Genomic DNA, 14,724 nt, shown 5'->3' with positions numbered 1-14,724 from the left:
AGTCCTAAGCCTGTATAAAGTGTGAAAGAAAAATGATGCGGAGAAGGGAAGAAAGTAATTTATCAGCAATCTCTCGGTAACAGCAGGAGAGTGGGGAGGGAACGTCCAGTGTCATTCAGACAAAAATAACAAGAGTAGAGCAGTGCAATTCGACAGCCACGCTTATCGTCCAGTGCAACTGACCCATCTCCGATTTGCCACCTGTGAACGTAATGATCGTCAAGGTCATCATTTTGGCTGCAGACATATCTGCTTGGACGAAATCATACTTCGTTTGTCAAAAATACATGAACTTGAATGGATATGTCCTTACAACACAGCCATCCATATATCGTTTCACCATTATTAGAAGCTTCTGCTGATAAACTTATACTTTTCTAATTTTCTTCGAATTTTTCCCTAGTATATAGCTTCCACTCTGATGTCACGATTTCCGATGAAATACATGATATCATATCTTCGGGTATGGTTGAGAATGCAAGTGGTGCAAATCCAGATTTGGTTGATGTGTAAAAAATAACTAAGTAAGTATTATATTTACTTAGATATGAAACGGTGCAAGCTCAAGCTGATAAAAGATCCTACAGATGGCAACAATAAAAATTTCCTGACACGATAATTGCTAATCTCAAATGCAAATTTCTTTGCCTTAAAATTTTTTTTCAAAGTGACTTAAACCACTTGAATTCTCAACCCCTTTGATAGCATATCTTTTGATAAACGATAACACCCTCGAGAAATCCTTTCGACATGAATCCATTTCAACCTCTCTTACCAAAGACTCAAACTCATGATAACATGCGCTTCTTTTATAACCCTGAAAATATTGAGTTTCCAAGAACGAAAGCGAATCAAAGTCAATAATCGCGTAACCAAATTATTTGAAGAAGAAACTCCAAAAATACCACATCCTCTACTAGGGTTGTTTATTTTCTGCAAGGAATTCATCTAGAAACTACTGGAATATATACGATATCTATTCCCTCCAGGGGTAAGAGAAACATCGTTTCCCAGCGTATGCTTTTCGTCAACAACAAACTCTTGCCGAAACCCCTTCCATTATAACTACCGTATATAAATTTCTTTTCTCTTTTTATGCTTCGATTCCGTTTCCCGGCTGTTTTCCAATTTTTCCGGGACGTGCCCGGCGAACAAAAGCCCCTAATTTACTGTTTTTTCTCTCCTATTCCAGAAACGTCATTCAGCTCTATCTAAACGACAAAACATTTCCTCTTTCTGTCTTTCTTTATCTATTTCCTGCACATCCCGTTTTATCATCAGCATTTTTTATTTTGTCCAGTAGGAATTTATTTTCAATTTTCGCTTATTTTATTTAATTTATTTTTTCGCGTCTGCCCCATTGATGGGATTCATTTCCGTATGTTACGTCAATGATGAAATCCCTGAAAAAGAAAACGAGAAACAATCAATACAATTTCCTTATTTAACTTACGTATTGGTTAAGAATGTATGGCTCTTTCCATTGTATGTTGATTGAATACTTCATTATTTATGAACTATTGAGCAACTTTGCTCGAGTTGGGTTTTTCTTTCTTTCGAATGAGAAATTTCAATAGAATTTCCCAGTGGAGTTTCCTCATTAATTGCGTGTCTACGCAATTTCAATGCGCGCGTGTGAACAAGTTTCAATTTTCTCAACAATTCGTACTATGTTTAAGAAATTCGTTTCAGATTTATTCAGAGTTTTTGTTTGTTCTTTGATGTGTTTTGTAGATTATATAACTGAGGTTATGAAACTTTTATCTGCGCCAAGGCTCCCTTGAGCCTTGATAGCCATGAGCCTTGAGCCTTCGATATATTCTCTCTCCTGAGCCGAAATCAGCATATGCGACTTCTACGAACTTCTAAAATCCGCATATACGCCGTGCCATCTTAACGCATGGGTCCACCCGAGCACGGCCCGGGGGACTCAAGAGAAGAGGGACCTCACGAAAATGAGATCCAGTTGAAATTCTCTAGGATTTACCATGTAGGGCCTCCGAAAAACCACTTGCTCCGGGGACCCATGATACTCTTAAGAAGGCCCCGCATATAAGTCATCTCCGAGCTCCTAAACCTGAGATATGCGCCTTTTCCGAGCTCACAAAATCGTCGCATATACGCCTTATCTGAACTTCCTAAATATTAACGCACCTCTCATTCGGGTCTTATTTCTATCAAGTATTTTGAAAAAGGTTGTTACTGATTAATTTTTTAATATTCTGTTTATGTTGCACCTCCCCCCTTCAAGTATTACAGAAGCATAAATTTTTACCCCCTTCTCCCATCCCGTCAGCAGAAGTAAGTAAGCAAAGCTCTGGACCCCTTCCCGATCAGAAAAATTTAGTAAGCAAGACCAAGCCTCATAGACTGGTAACTAGTTTCTATCTAGGAGGCGTGAATGTAAGCCGATCTCCTTGTTAAAAAGTCCCGCCACAGAAAGCAACAAGCCAGGGCCGTCATTTCAACTTTTTCCGGGGGGAGGGGGGGCAAAGCACATGTACTCGATGTATGTATATATATTTATTTATATATATATATATATATATACCATTTTTAGTGTATTTTCAAAAGCCAGGGCCCCTGAATCCCCTGAATGACGGGCCTGCAATGTGCCTACAATGTTACAATTATACAATCATTACACTTCACTCATTGCGAGAAAAATTGATGACAGATGGCAGCACTACACATAACAAACATTACACAGAAACAAACTTCACGCTAAGTTAACAACACATGCACGCGCAACTTCAAGCATAGGCCCAGGTCTTCCACCACCTGCTTTCCATTGAGACAGAGCGGCGGAGGAAAAGGTCTGGTTAGGAGGAGTCTCTAGTTTGGAGGCTTCGAGCATGCCAATTAACAATTGGCAATGTTTTAATTTTTTACAAAATTAAAGCATTTTTTGTAAAAAAAAGTAAAATATTAAAAAAAAAAAAAAAATGCAGTTATATGAGATGAATTTCAGAATTTAAAATGTTTTTGGAAAGCTAAGTAGAATTCAGGAATTCCCTTAGATATTTACCCCCCCCGCCCTTCCGTCTTGTCATCAAAAGCAAGTAAAAACGAACCCCACCCATTCGTGCTTACGTAAAGCTTTGATGGCTTCTAACTAGGGGTTCACGGACCTCTTTGGGGTCTTTACAGACATTTCAAGGGGTACGTGATGTTGAATAAGAAAAAACTTGACCCAGCGAAATAAAAAATACTGTGTACTAAATATATTAGAGCTGGTCCGATTAATCGATTAATCGATCAATTTTTAATCGCAGTTAAAACTTTTAGTTGAGTTAATCAACTTGATCAAAATACGATTAAAATTTTTTATTAAAAGTTTAATTATAAACTTTAATAAAAATTTTATTAAGTTTATATAAATTATAAACTTTATTTGACTAAACCGATTAAATGTGTTGAATTATATTCCTATCCATAGGTTGACCATATTTCCTCGAGAGAAATACGGGGAATCGGGATTCCAAATACGGGAAATTATGGGACATCGCCAATTATCGCTAAAAATGACGCCAAAACTAAACAAAGTTGAAAATGTTGCTGAAATTACGGAAAAATCCAAATGGCGGGAAATAAAGCATTACTGCAAATTGTAGTGGATTAAAATGAATTCCACGAAAAACAAAAAAAACGTTCACCAAGACAAATGTGGGAGATTAATATTCTTATTTATAGATGTAATTATCATAATATAATTTATGAATTGAAAATTAATTTCAATTTTGATTTCAAAAAAAGAGTAAAAATAAAAATTTAAGTAAAGAATTAAGTTTAATTTGATAAAGAATAAAAATTTAAGTAGGCTTCGTGTAAAAATACGGGAAAAACCGGGACACTTTTGCCAAAAAGTCGGGACGGTCAGAAAAACAAAAAATACCGGGACTGTCCAGGTAAATACGGGACGTATGGTCACCCTATCATCTACACATAACATTTCAGATGAGTGACCGTATTTAAAAATATTTGTGTGTGAATCAATATTTCGATCACATTTTTTTGACATGAAGGAATACAAGTCGATAGAATGAAAACTAGTGATGATTTCTAAAATTACTGATTTGAAAGAAAAAACTACAAGATCCAAGTTAAGAAATTCCAGAATACGACAAGCATGTTCAGCATATATATCGCCCCTTTTTATACCAAAGAAATGAATGTGCGAATTCTCACTTTTGGGTTTATCAGCTGGTTGGATCACACTTATTTTTCTATCTAAGTTTTCCCAGAAACGCAAATGTGCATCCCGTATTGAAACACATTTTGCAAACCATTTTAGGAGCACAACTTCCATAGAGTACCATGGGTAGAGTAAACATTTTCAAAAGTCTTTCTCCAAGTTCTAGAAATTTGCGCATTCATGTTTCTGGCGAAGGGGGACGATATGAAATAGCTTCAACCTTCATTTCTTAATCTATTTCTGTATTTGTTCACATCCATTCAGTGGATAGATGCGTGAAAATAAATAGAATACATTTTTACAGCATCAATTGATATTATATAGTTACCAACACTACATTTTCTATGAATGAATAGCATTTGAACGTATTCGATTAAAATTCGATTAATCGATTATGATTAACCAGTTGAAAATTTAAACCGATTCCCAGCTTTACTAAATATCATTCTGCAAAGGGGCCCGAGGCCTTTATTATTTTATTGGCATAGGGGGTTCCGTGGGATTCATCTTACTGGTTAAAAAAGTCAGTTGAAAAACAAAAGCCCTCTCCTAGAATATTTATGGGTACCTCAGGGTAGCTGCCTCACAGTTTCACAACCCCGTGTTATACAACGTGATTCCACGGCCCATGTTAGCTTTGAATTGAACTGAAACCTGCATTTATAAAACGTGCATTCTGTTATGTTTAAAACTGATCACACATGATGGATGCGACATTATATGGTCATGCAGTAATGTTTTTGCTCGCTGGCCAACGACGCCAGGAGTTCAGAACGAGGAATCCAAGAAAGGTCCCAAAATCATTTATTAGCGATTTTCTTTACTTCTTATTTTAATATTTCAGCTCATTTTATCGTCAGAAGTTCGATTTACTCACAAAAGACATTTTTACTGAAGTTTTTAAAAAAAAAAACCTTCAAATATATATTTTTGTGTTCGTTCTAGACTTTTTTTCGCCATGGTGGCCTCGCAGTTGTGTATATTCACTGAGAATGAAATCGGAAAATATTTTAAATATTGAAATCTAATTAGGAGCTCCTGCGATACGGTCACAATGCGATTCATTATACGTAAGAGAGTGCTCATGTGATAAAAAAAAACCCATGCACAGTTCACAGTTCAACCGACGCAGAGCAGGGCCATCTCAACAGTGTCATTAGCTCCTGGGAAAAGTGTGGTGTTCTCTGTGTGCCACCTCCCATTTAAATGAAAGCACCTCCTTACTAATTTATGTACTTACGCTTGAAAATCATACTGCCAGATCTCATCATCATGGAGGCACTCTACGCAACTGAAGCTCACGTGATCCCGCTCACACTGTGGTCCATGCGTTAAGATAGCCCTGACTCAGAGATAATGGTAAGAAATTTTCGCAAATTGGAAAGCACGCGATCCAGTTGTGCGAGGGGACTATTCCGCATTCTCCTGATGATTCAGTGCTAGAGTGGACAATCGAGAGATAAATACATGATTCATTCAGGGAATAAGAGTGAGAGTGAAATTCAGTGATAATAGTTAGTGACTAGAAGAGAACAGCATCTAAATGTATTATTTTGGTCGGATAAAAGCACAACTGAACGGTAGTACGTGATTAGGAGATGACTAATTTGAAAAGTTCAGAGATAAAAATACGGATGAGAATGCATGATTCAGAGACGAGATACGCTTGCTGTGAGATACATGATGATAAGAATGCAGGATTGAGAAAAAAAATTGCATTCTTAAAAAATAAAAGTGAAAATTGAGAGATAAAAGTATGAATTTCCGAAAAGAAAATATAAATTCAAAGATAATGGTGCGTCTTGCATAAATAAACGTGAAAATTGTAAAGTTAGGAATTCGAATAATTCGAGATAAAAAGTGCGTATTTCAGAGATAAAAATAAATATTTCAGAGATAAAAATAGATATTTCAGAGATAAAAATACGTATTTCAGAGATAAAAATACGTATTTCAGAGACAAAGTAGAAATTCGAGAAATGGAGAGACAAAGTGCGAATTCCAGAAATGAAAGTGAAAATTCGGAGATAAAAATACGTATTTCAGAGATAAAATTATGAATTTGAGAAATGCAAAGATAAAAATGCGTATTCCAGAGATAAGAGTAGAAATTCGAGAAATGCAGAGACAAAGGTACGTTTTTCAGAAATAAAAGTATAAATTCGAGAAATGCAAAAATAAAAATTCGTATTTCAGCAATAAAAACCATGAAATTCAGAGATAATTATACAATATTCAACAAGAATGCAGGATTCAGAGATAATAAAAAGCCTAATTCTCTTATAAATGCGTAAATTTTTGAGAGCGTGCAATTTAAAAATGAGAATCAAAATATATAAATAAGAGAGTATGCAGTACCGAAATTTAAAAACAGAAATTCAGAACCAAGTTTTATAATTATTCAAACGTAAATGCGCGATTCGTCGAATCGGCAATGTTGCCGGAAAAGCGCATAACATAAATACAGCAGTAATATAATCATATACAATGCGGAAGTTGTTTTTTTTTTCATACACAATGCGGAAGATAAATTACATGTCGATAAAAAAAACTTTCTGTGAATCTAGATGAATACGGTAAGCGGAATTCAGATTTGTTGAAAGTCACGTGATTCAACTCTTTGAATCAATTCACGCTGACAAATCAAATAAGTGATTATTAATTCTTGGATTGTAGAAAATTTTTGTATAGTGTAAGCGTATTTAACATTGCGCACGAGTGCTCGTAACTTATAGTAAATGACCCGAAGGCTAATTATTAAGATTCATGTTGAAGAAGATGCCATTTAATAATGAAAATTAAAATTATTCATTATTATCTCTTCATAAATATACATGTTCATTACTCATTCAATTTTTCATTGCCGATAATGATTGAAAAATAAATATATATATATATGTAAATTAAGTATTCACTTTTCCATAGAGTTATAGTATCAACGTTTTAATTTTGAAATATTTTTTTTTGTACTTACATAGGAAGCTGAACATGGAGATATACAAGGCTTGAAGCATGGCCACTTTCGACGGTTTAGCGTCGAATTCTACCATCAGGGTTTGGAAGTAGACACCGAAGCTCTTGGCATGCCCGATAACGACGACGTTTACGATGACCGTACCGGCCACTACGGCCCAGCCCCAGCCACCGTCCGGGGGTTCCACGGACGACATGGACCCCTCGCTATCCGGTGGGCCCTTCGATTGGAAAGACGCCGATACGCTACGAGCAACGGCCACTGTAGCCGGCGTACCACCACGAGATGATGATCTATCGGGTTCGTCAAGCAAAGGGGTACCATTGCTGATGATTCTCTGGTGAGAATTCTTATCATTTTCTTCCATTTTTAATTCAGTCCCGGATAATGGATTCGGACGTCACATAAATCCATCATGCCAATATGATAAATGCAATAAAATTTCCATCACACACCGATATCCAAATCAAATTTTTCCAATCATTTCTACAGATTTTCCAAAAAAATATAAATTAATTTTTAAAAAAAAATTAATATTTTTCATTGCCTATATAAAATATGGAAAAGTCAACACACAAAAAAAAAATTTATCCATTATAGATAAAGTCCCAAAATAAAAATAAATTCACGGATCCAGATCTAAGAAGAGAGATCCCCTCTCTGACTCGATCTGATGTTGATCTGTGTGTAAAGAGAAGCTTTTTGGTGCAAAATTTCACAAAACTACTCGCTCTCTCTCGTGTGAAGTTGTTGTCGGTGGTGGTGTATAGCGACACAAAACGAAAGACGCCAAACTTTCTCGCCAAACTCAACTCTCAGTGTGAGTCACGGAATAGATCTTGAAAGAAAAAGATCTTCTTGGGAAATAAGAATTAAGAAGGAAAAAAAAAACTAGAACTAATAACGAACAAGAGAGGAAAAATGTAGAAGAGTTGAGTGAGTGCTAAACGGAATGGGAACAATTCCACTCGTTGTTGGTCTAAAAGATGTGCGAGAGGAAACTCCTCTCTTCATTCACCATTTTTTTTTTCCATTCAGTCCTGAATGTATTCCATTCTATTTTATTTATTTATTTTTTCCTCATGTCCCCTTTTACTTGTCTTTATTATAGTGTCTCTCTTAAAAAAAGAGAGACAAGAGATGCCCTTCATTTAAATAGAAAATCCCTGGCTCTCGAATTCTCTGGATTTCTCAAGTGTAGCTAGTGAAGTGTCTTTCTTGTCTTGGGTTGCTGTCGGAGACATCTGCGACATGTCTCGTGTACTGTGTTATACAGGTGTGGAATGGGATTTTTTTTTGGGTTTATATATGACTTCTGTTGATGAGTTAATTAAGTAAATAATTAATAATGAGTGACGTGCTTGTTGATAAGGTTTGTGTCTTGATTTGATGGAATTATGAAAAATCAGAGTTTATAACTACCATTATTTTGTACTCTAAGTTAAAAAAACATCACAATTATTAGTTTGGATTATACTGCTGTATATCATTTGCAGCTCTTTTGCGAGAGTGAGAGAAAAGTTAGAACGGAAATAATTATTTTGAAAATTTTAATTTTAGTTTAAATTGATTTTTGCAAAGAATAATGTTTTTAAAAAATTAATTTTGTGTTGAAAACTAATTTTTATACAAAATAATGTTTTTAAGATTTACTACAGATGGCGTACAAAAATCGAAATTTTTCCCTTTAATGTTAAATTACCAATTAATTAGAGTATTTCAGTGTTTGAGATATTTTCTACAATTTGAAGAGGCTAAATAGATGTCAGAATGAACCTCTGAAATATGAATAGTTTTTATATTTTTAAATAAAAACTAAGATGTAAAATTTTAAAGGAAGTTGCATATTTTGTAATTTCAATTAATATTTCATATCTGAAAATGAAATAAAATTATTTTTAAAATAAAACCAACTGTTTCATAATTTTCAAAATGCGAATAATTTCCAATGAAATTTAGTTTAATTTCAAGGGAGGTGATTTTCTTTCCGAGTTACCTCTGCATGATATCGCGAATGTCTCTCTGATTAACTTAAATAATTTAAAATAAAGATAATTTAAATAATTATGACACAAAATCCTAGATCATAACATTTTTATAAATTATAACATTTCAAAATTTATTGAAATTATATTTTAAAATGCTGAAAAAAAACAAAATTATATTTTGAAATGTAAGCTGTTTATTTTTTAAATTCGAATAAATTGTGAAATTTTCTCACATTGACTAAAATTTTAAATTTGTCTTTGATGAACATTTCATATGCTAATTTATAGTCATTGGTTTCTTAACGCGAGGTCTCCAAATTGAACAGCCACCCCCAAATTGAATGCTTGGGAGCTTCAAGCTGGTTCAAACGACACTGTTTATAGCAATAAAACGTTGTCGGGTGTGCGCTATGACATGCCTATTAAAGAATGCCAATACGTATTTCTGTAATAAAGTTGGATAACTTCACAGCAAATGTTCGTGGATCTACTAAAAAAAGCTACTTCATGCCAAATAAACTAAACAAGAAGAATTATGTCCCATACAGTACTTGATACTTTACATTACACCAAGATAAACAACATAAGAAACTTATAAATTCCCCAATGCCTTCATAAATAACTACAAATGTTGCTGTAGATCTTGTTAACACGAAAGCATGGCATCTCTCGCCGTTGCCTTATATTTCCTCCACCTATTCTCCAGAGAACATTTTCCCCCTCAACACTATTATATCATCATCATGTACATCATTTGTTCGGGATAAATATTTACAACACATTTTTTATCCAGTGAAGAATATGCGCGTGTAAAGCTATTCGCACTCACTAAATCGACCGCGATTTTTCGCACACCAAAACTCTCTCCCCAGAAATATAAGACGAGAATAATTTTTACAGAGTGTCCCATAAATTCGTAAATAGTTTGAAAATTCATAGAAATTGAAGGAATTGGCATACTTGAATGCGGTTTGCGAAGAAGTTATTCTCACGAAGATGGGTTTTCTTTTTTTGGTACAAAAAAGAAAAATCCACCTAGAATTCGTGTCGATCCGGGGCGTTGCAGGAAAGCAATTCAGGAATGGTTGGACCTGAACCTTTATTCGATGTCTTCTCTGTCCGAAACGTTCGTAAAGCTTCAGCCGGTGATTCGTGACTGATGTAGAAGAACTTCACCAATAATACTTTATTTACCAATGGAAATATCACGAAGAAAATCTTATTGAATCGCCAGTAACAGGAAAATTCAGAAACGAACGGTTAATCGTACACACTGCATTTGTAGGACTCTGATTTGCATATTTCCAATGATTTACTTTCGTTTAGTGTCTCTCTATCAACAAAAATTTGAACAATTTTTATATACCGAAAAAAAATCCCCTTTCGTAAGAATATCTTCTTCGCAAACCGCATTCAAATATACCGATTGCCTTAAATTTTTGAACTTTAATATTACCGTATTTACGAATTTATGGGGAACCGTATACACGTTCAAAATTTCTTTTGATTAATTGAATATGAAATTTAGGAGATAAAAATTAAGTTATAAGCAATCGAAACATGTTACAGTTACATCATGTTTTTAAGCCAACGTAATCCTTACTCCTGTCACTGTAAAGGGAGAACTTTAAAATAACGGATCACTGTAAAGTGCTATGCATTCACTTACCTTCCGTAGTATTGACTACATGGGCATTCCAATATGATTTTGAGGTAAAGCTGACCAGGTGATGACGAGCTTCTCCTGCTCATTCTCATTGCGTTGACAAGAAAAACTGCGAGACAAAAATTCGATTGATGTCCACTAGTGTCCTACAGGTTCTCGACTACTGAAGGAGAAAAAATTGTTTTGGCCGACGGACCGTCTGGACCAAAGCTGCATTACCTTTCAAGCGTCTTTGGTCTGGACACCTAACATAACCTGTCTGAAATTCGCTGCTTGAGAGCGTGCATTATCTTGCCGAAAACAGACTTCCGCATTCCCCTTGGATAGAATGAGTTGGCAGGCTGTAGCACGTTATATAAACGTAATTCAATGGAATGGCTATGAGAATATGGCCTTTATATACAGGGCGTCCATAATTAAAAAACCCTATTTTAAAGTAGCCTACAGGTGAAGCCAGTCATCAGAAAAGTGTAAAATGTTGTGGAGGAGTTCATGATGGGAGTTTGTTTCAGTTAGTTACACATGTCAACACCAGAGGGCGTATTTCACTTTGAATACCTGCAGTAAACATGTAAATTTATGTGATGTCACGAAGCAGCTGTTATAAAACCTAGAAACATTCGCGGAGATCGTGTTTCTCAATATGTTTGCTGCTTACAATGACGATAAGTTTACGAGATCGCGCTTTCCTGGTCAAATTGTTCTACCAAAACAGCAATTCCGCAGTAACTGCTCTACGGAAATATCAGACTTGGGAAAGGATTCGAAAAGGTCCGATGAGAATGTTAAAAACCTTCGGAGTACGATAACGAAATTTGAAACCGCGGGATCGTTGGCTGTTCGTCCTGGAACAGGAAGAAAACCCGTTTCTATAGACTCAGTACAGTAGGTTTCGCTTCAGGTGGAAGAGGACAGAGCTTCAAATTCTCGTAGTAGCATTAGTGTCAGGCGTGTAGCACAGGCGTTGGATAGGCCACGTTCAACTGTCCCTAAGATCATGCGGAATATCTCCGACATTATCCGTACAAACTTTCACTTGTGCAGCGGTTGCTTCCACATGATTATGACGCTCGACTCCGGTTCTCACTGCAGTTTCCAGCTCGCGTTGAGGTGGCCTTGGAATATCCTCTGGACAGACAAAGCGCATTTTCACTCTTGGATGGCGCAGTCAATACCCACAACTACCGAATTTTCGAACCGGAAAATCCTCTCGCTATCTTAGAGTCTCCGTTGCATTCACCAGAATTGACGGTATGGTGTGGATTTACTTCATCATTTATTCTCGGTCTCTACTTCTACGAGGAGTTACGTTAAATTAAGTCCAGTGACATGTTCGATCACTGGGAAGCGATATGCACTGCTGCTACAGAACAAAACTGTTCCGGCTCTGCAAGCACGTCACTACCTTGTAGACACAATATTTATGCAAGACGGAGTTCCTCGACACATTCCAGTGTGTGTGTTAAGAATGTTCTTGAAACACATTTTACAGAAGAACGTGACATCAGCCGTCACTTCGCTAATCTGTGGCCTCCCCGGACCTCAATTCATGCGATTTGTGGCTTTGGAGGCATTTAAAACGTCTGGTAAGTCGTGACAATCCAAGAACTTTACCTGACCTTAAAGGCAGCATTTCACGCCACGTGTGAAACATTTCCCCGCACAGACTTCGATCAGTTGTGGAACATGCCATCTTGGGATTTAACAAGGTATCTGAAAATGATGGACATCATGTGGAACGTGTTTTGTTGCAGTAACAGTTGTAAAAGTGTTTAAATTGTAAACGTTTGCCTAAATGTGACATTTCTTGATAAAACGGCCTCTGGTGGCGACATGTGCAACTACTTTTTTCCTCCGAAACAAATTACCATCGCTTCGCGAAGTACTCCACAAAATTTCACAATTTTCTGATGATTGGTTTCTCCTGTAGGCTACTTTAAAATAGGGTCTTTTAATTATGGACGATATAGATCTATCGTTATTTAACTAAGCCGGATAGTCAAGAGTCTACTGTATTTAAAATTTTATCGTATTATTCATTCTTTTGCTTCTACTCAAAAGTTCCTTTTTCTTCCTTCTTAATTTCTGTGTAATCGCCATACATTTGCTGTTGCAATAACTCTCGAAATATGTAAGATCAGATTCTCAATATCTAATCGTTTCTGTATAACCTGAACAAATTCGAAATATTCCCATTACTTTAGATGCAGCAAGAGAGGGAAAAAATGATAATAGGAGAAAAGGGGAGAGATATGAAAAAGGGTTTTTTTTTTTTATGAAGATAGGGAGAAATAAAATTAACTGCGATCAAAATTCCATTTCGGGAATCGCTCTCTCTCTCTCTCTCTCTGTGATATATCCTCTCTTCTCCTCCATCATTTTCCTTTCAAAAGCGGTGATTTCCGCGAGAAATGTGGAGATATTTTGTCACTTTTTGAAATTATTTATTCATTATGTAGACTATTAGTGACGCTCGGAATGCAGTTTCCACGGGAACTCCTCACCTTTTCCGTGGACCTCGTACAACCTACATCACATTTTGTCAAGGTTCACCGTTATTAAATATTAAATTGAAATTTTTCCTTTCGTACGCTACTTAACGGTGATGAGAGAAATATTCTGAATAGTTTCCATTGTTAGCGGATATTTTAAGGCAATTATATATTCGTTAACTCATGAAGTGTCTCTTGATAACCAAAACATATGGTTATAGTTACAGCCTCAAGATCTCGAGCCTGGGAGCCCGTGGATCGACCTCACATTCTTTCTTTTTATGATAGAAATTAACCACGGAAGTAATGCAACGTGCTGACTAAAAGGCCTGTTCTGCAGGCCTTGCCAATCTTGGACAATTCTCTTATCTAGGGGGCTTAAGGACCTGTCGGTCAAGTATCTGTCTTAGGTGACGAGGATAAACTTCACCTAGAATTTATTTTATATTCTGTTTTAGTATGCTTCGACTACTTCGACAAGGGGAAACAGATATGGATTGGTAAAAAACAATTCCAGGTTGCGGTGTCGCAGGGGATTTTTCTCAAATGTGGTTTAAGTAAATGGAACAGATTACCCTTGGAGTCGTGAATTCCAACATAATTAACACGTTCAAAAGAAATACGATAAACATATTAGGATAAATCGAGAATCTATCCATACTTAGATAAGACAACTATTTTTTTTGGGGGGGGGCGGTGTATTATATAGTATTAATCAGTGCCGTGTTACTAGGCAGGTGTAAAAGGTGCACCCGCACAGGACCCACTTCGAAGGGGACCCAGAATGGGCCTAAAGGGGCCAGAAAGGGCTTCAATACAAATTCATGCACAGGGCACACGAATTGCTAGTTACGGTCCTGGTATTAATTATTAGGTTTTTTTCTTTCGGGATATATGCTTTTATATTGCGTTGCTGTATTTTGACATCTGTCTATATATATATATATATATATATATATATATTTTTTTTTATGAGCATCTCTTTTCAGCCACATCATCGGACTTTTTGCCTATTGTGGCCTGTGTATTTGTATTATATGTGGATCTGCAGTACCCCAACATCTTTGAGATAGAGTTTATGGTGTGCCTCAGGGGCGTAGCCAGAAATTTCGTTCGGGGGGGGGGACCACTTTCATTTCGGGGGGGGACCAAAGTGACAGAACATTTGGCCATCTTGTTCCCTTTTTTCTGTCATTTTCTCACATTTCGGGGGGGGGGGATCAGACCCCCCAAGTCCCCCCCCCCTCGCTACGCCCTTGGTGTGCCTTCAGACCAGAACTTTTAGTGGGTCCCTTCTAGCAATGAATAAATGAACGCCAGAACTTTGCCACTGGTCTTATCCCGTTGCCATGATCTCTTTCAGCCCAGCTTCGAGGCAGAGTCTGGAACACTTTATTTTGGATAATTGG

The 14,724-nt window shown here is 36.4% G+C and overlaps 1 protein-coding gene across 1 annotated transcript in view; it reads right to left on the bottom strand.

Annotated features, from left to right (window-relative positions):
- The window catches only part of LOC149070198 (putative monocarboxylate transporter 5), a 157,812-nt gene extending 149,905 nt beyond the window's left edge, over window positions 1-7,907 (bottom strand). Inside the window, exon 1 of the mRNA XM_089249771.1 lies at window positions 7,170-7,907. Within this exon, the coding sequence (XP_089105897.1) occupies window positions 7,170-7,536 (367 nt within the window). The 5' untranslated portion in view covers window positions 7,537-7,907. The remainder of the gene's footprint in view (window positions 1-7,169) is intronic.
- Between the last annotated feature and the right edge of the window lie 6,817 nt (window positions 7,908-14,724).

Source organism: Pholcus phalangioides, unplaced genomic scaffold (assembly GCF_987345545.1).
Source record: "Pholcus phalangioides strain wild (caught in Gottingen) unplaced genomic scaffold, Ppha-v1.0 ptg000022l_1, whole genome shotgun sequence".
NCBI lineage: Eukaryota > Metazoa > Arthropoda > Arachnida > Araneae > Pholcidae > Pholcus > Pholcus phalangioides.
The sequence above is the reverse complement of the archived record's forward strand: the minus strand, read 5'-3'. Positions and strand labels throughout refer to the sequence as shown.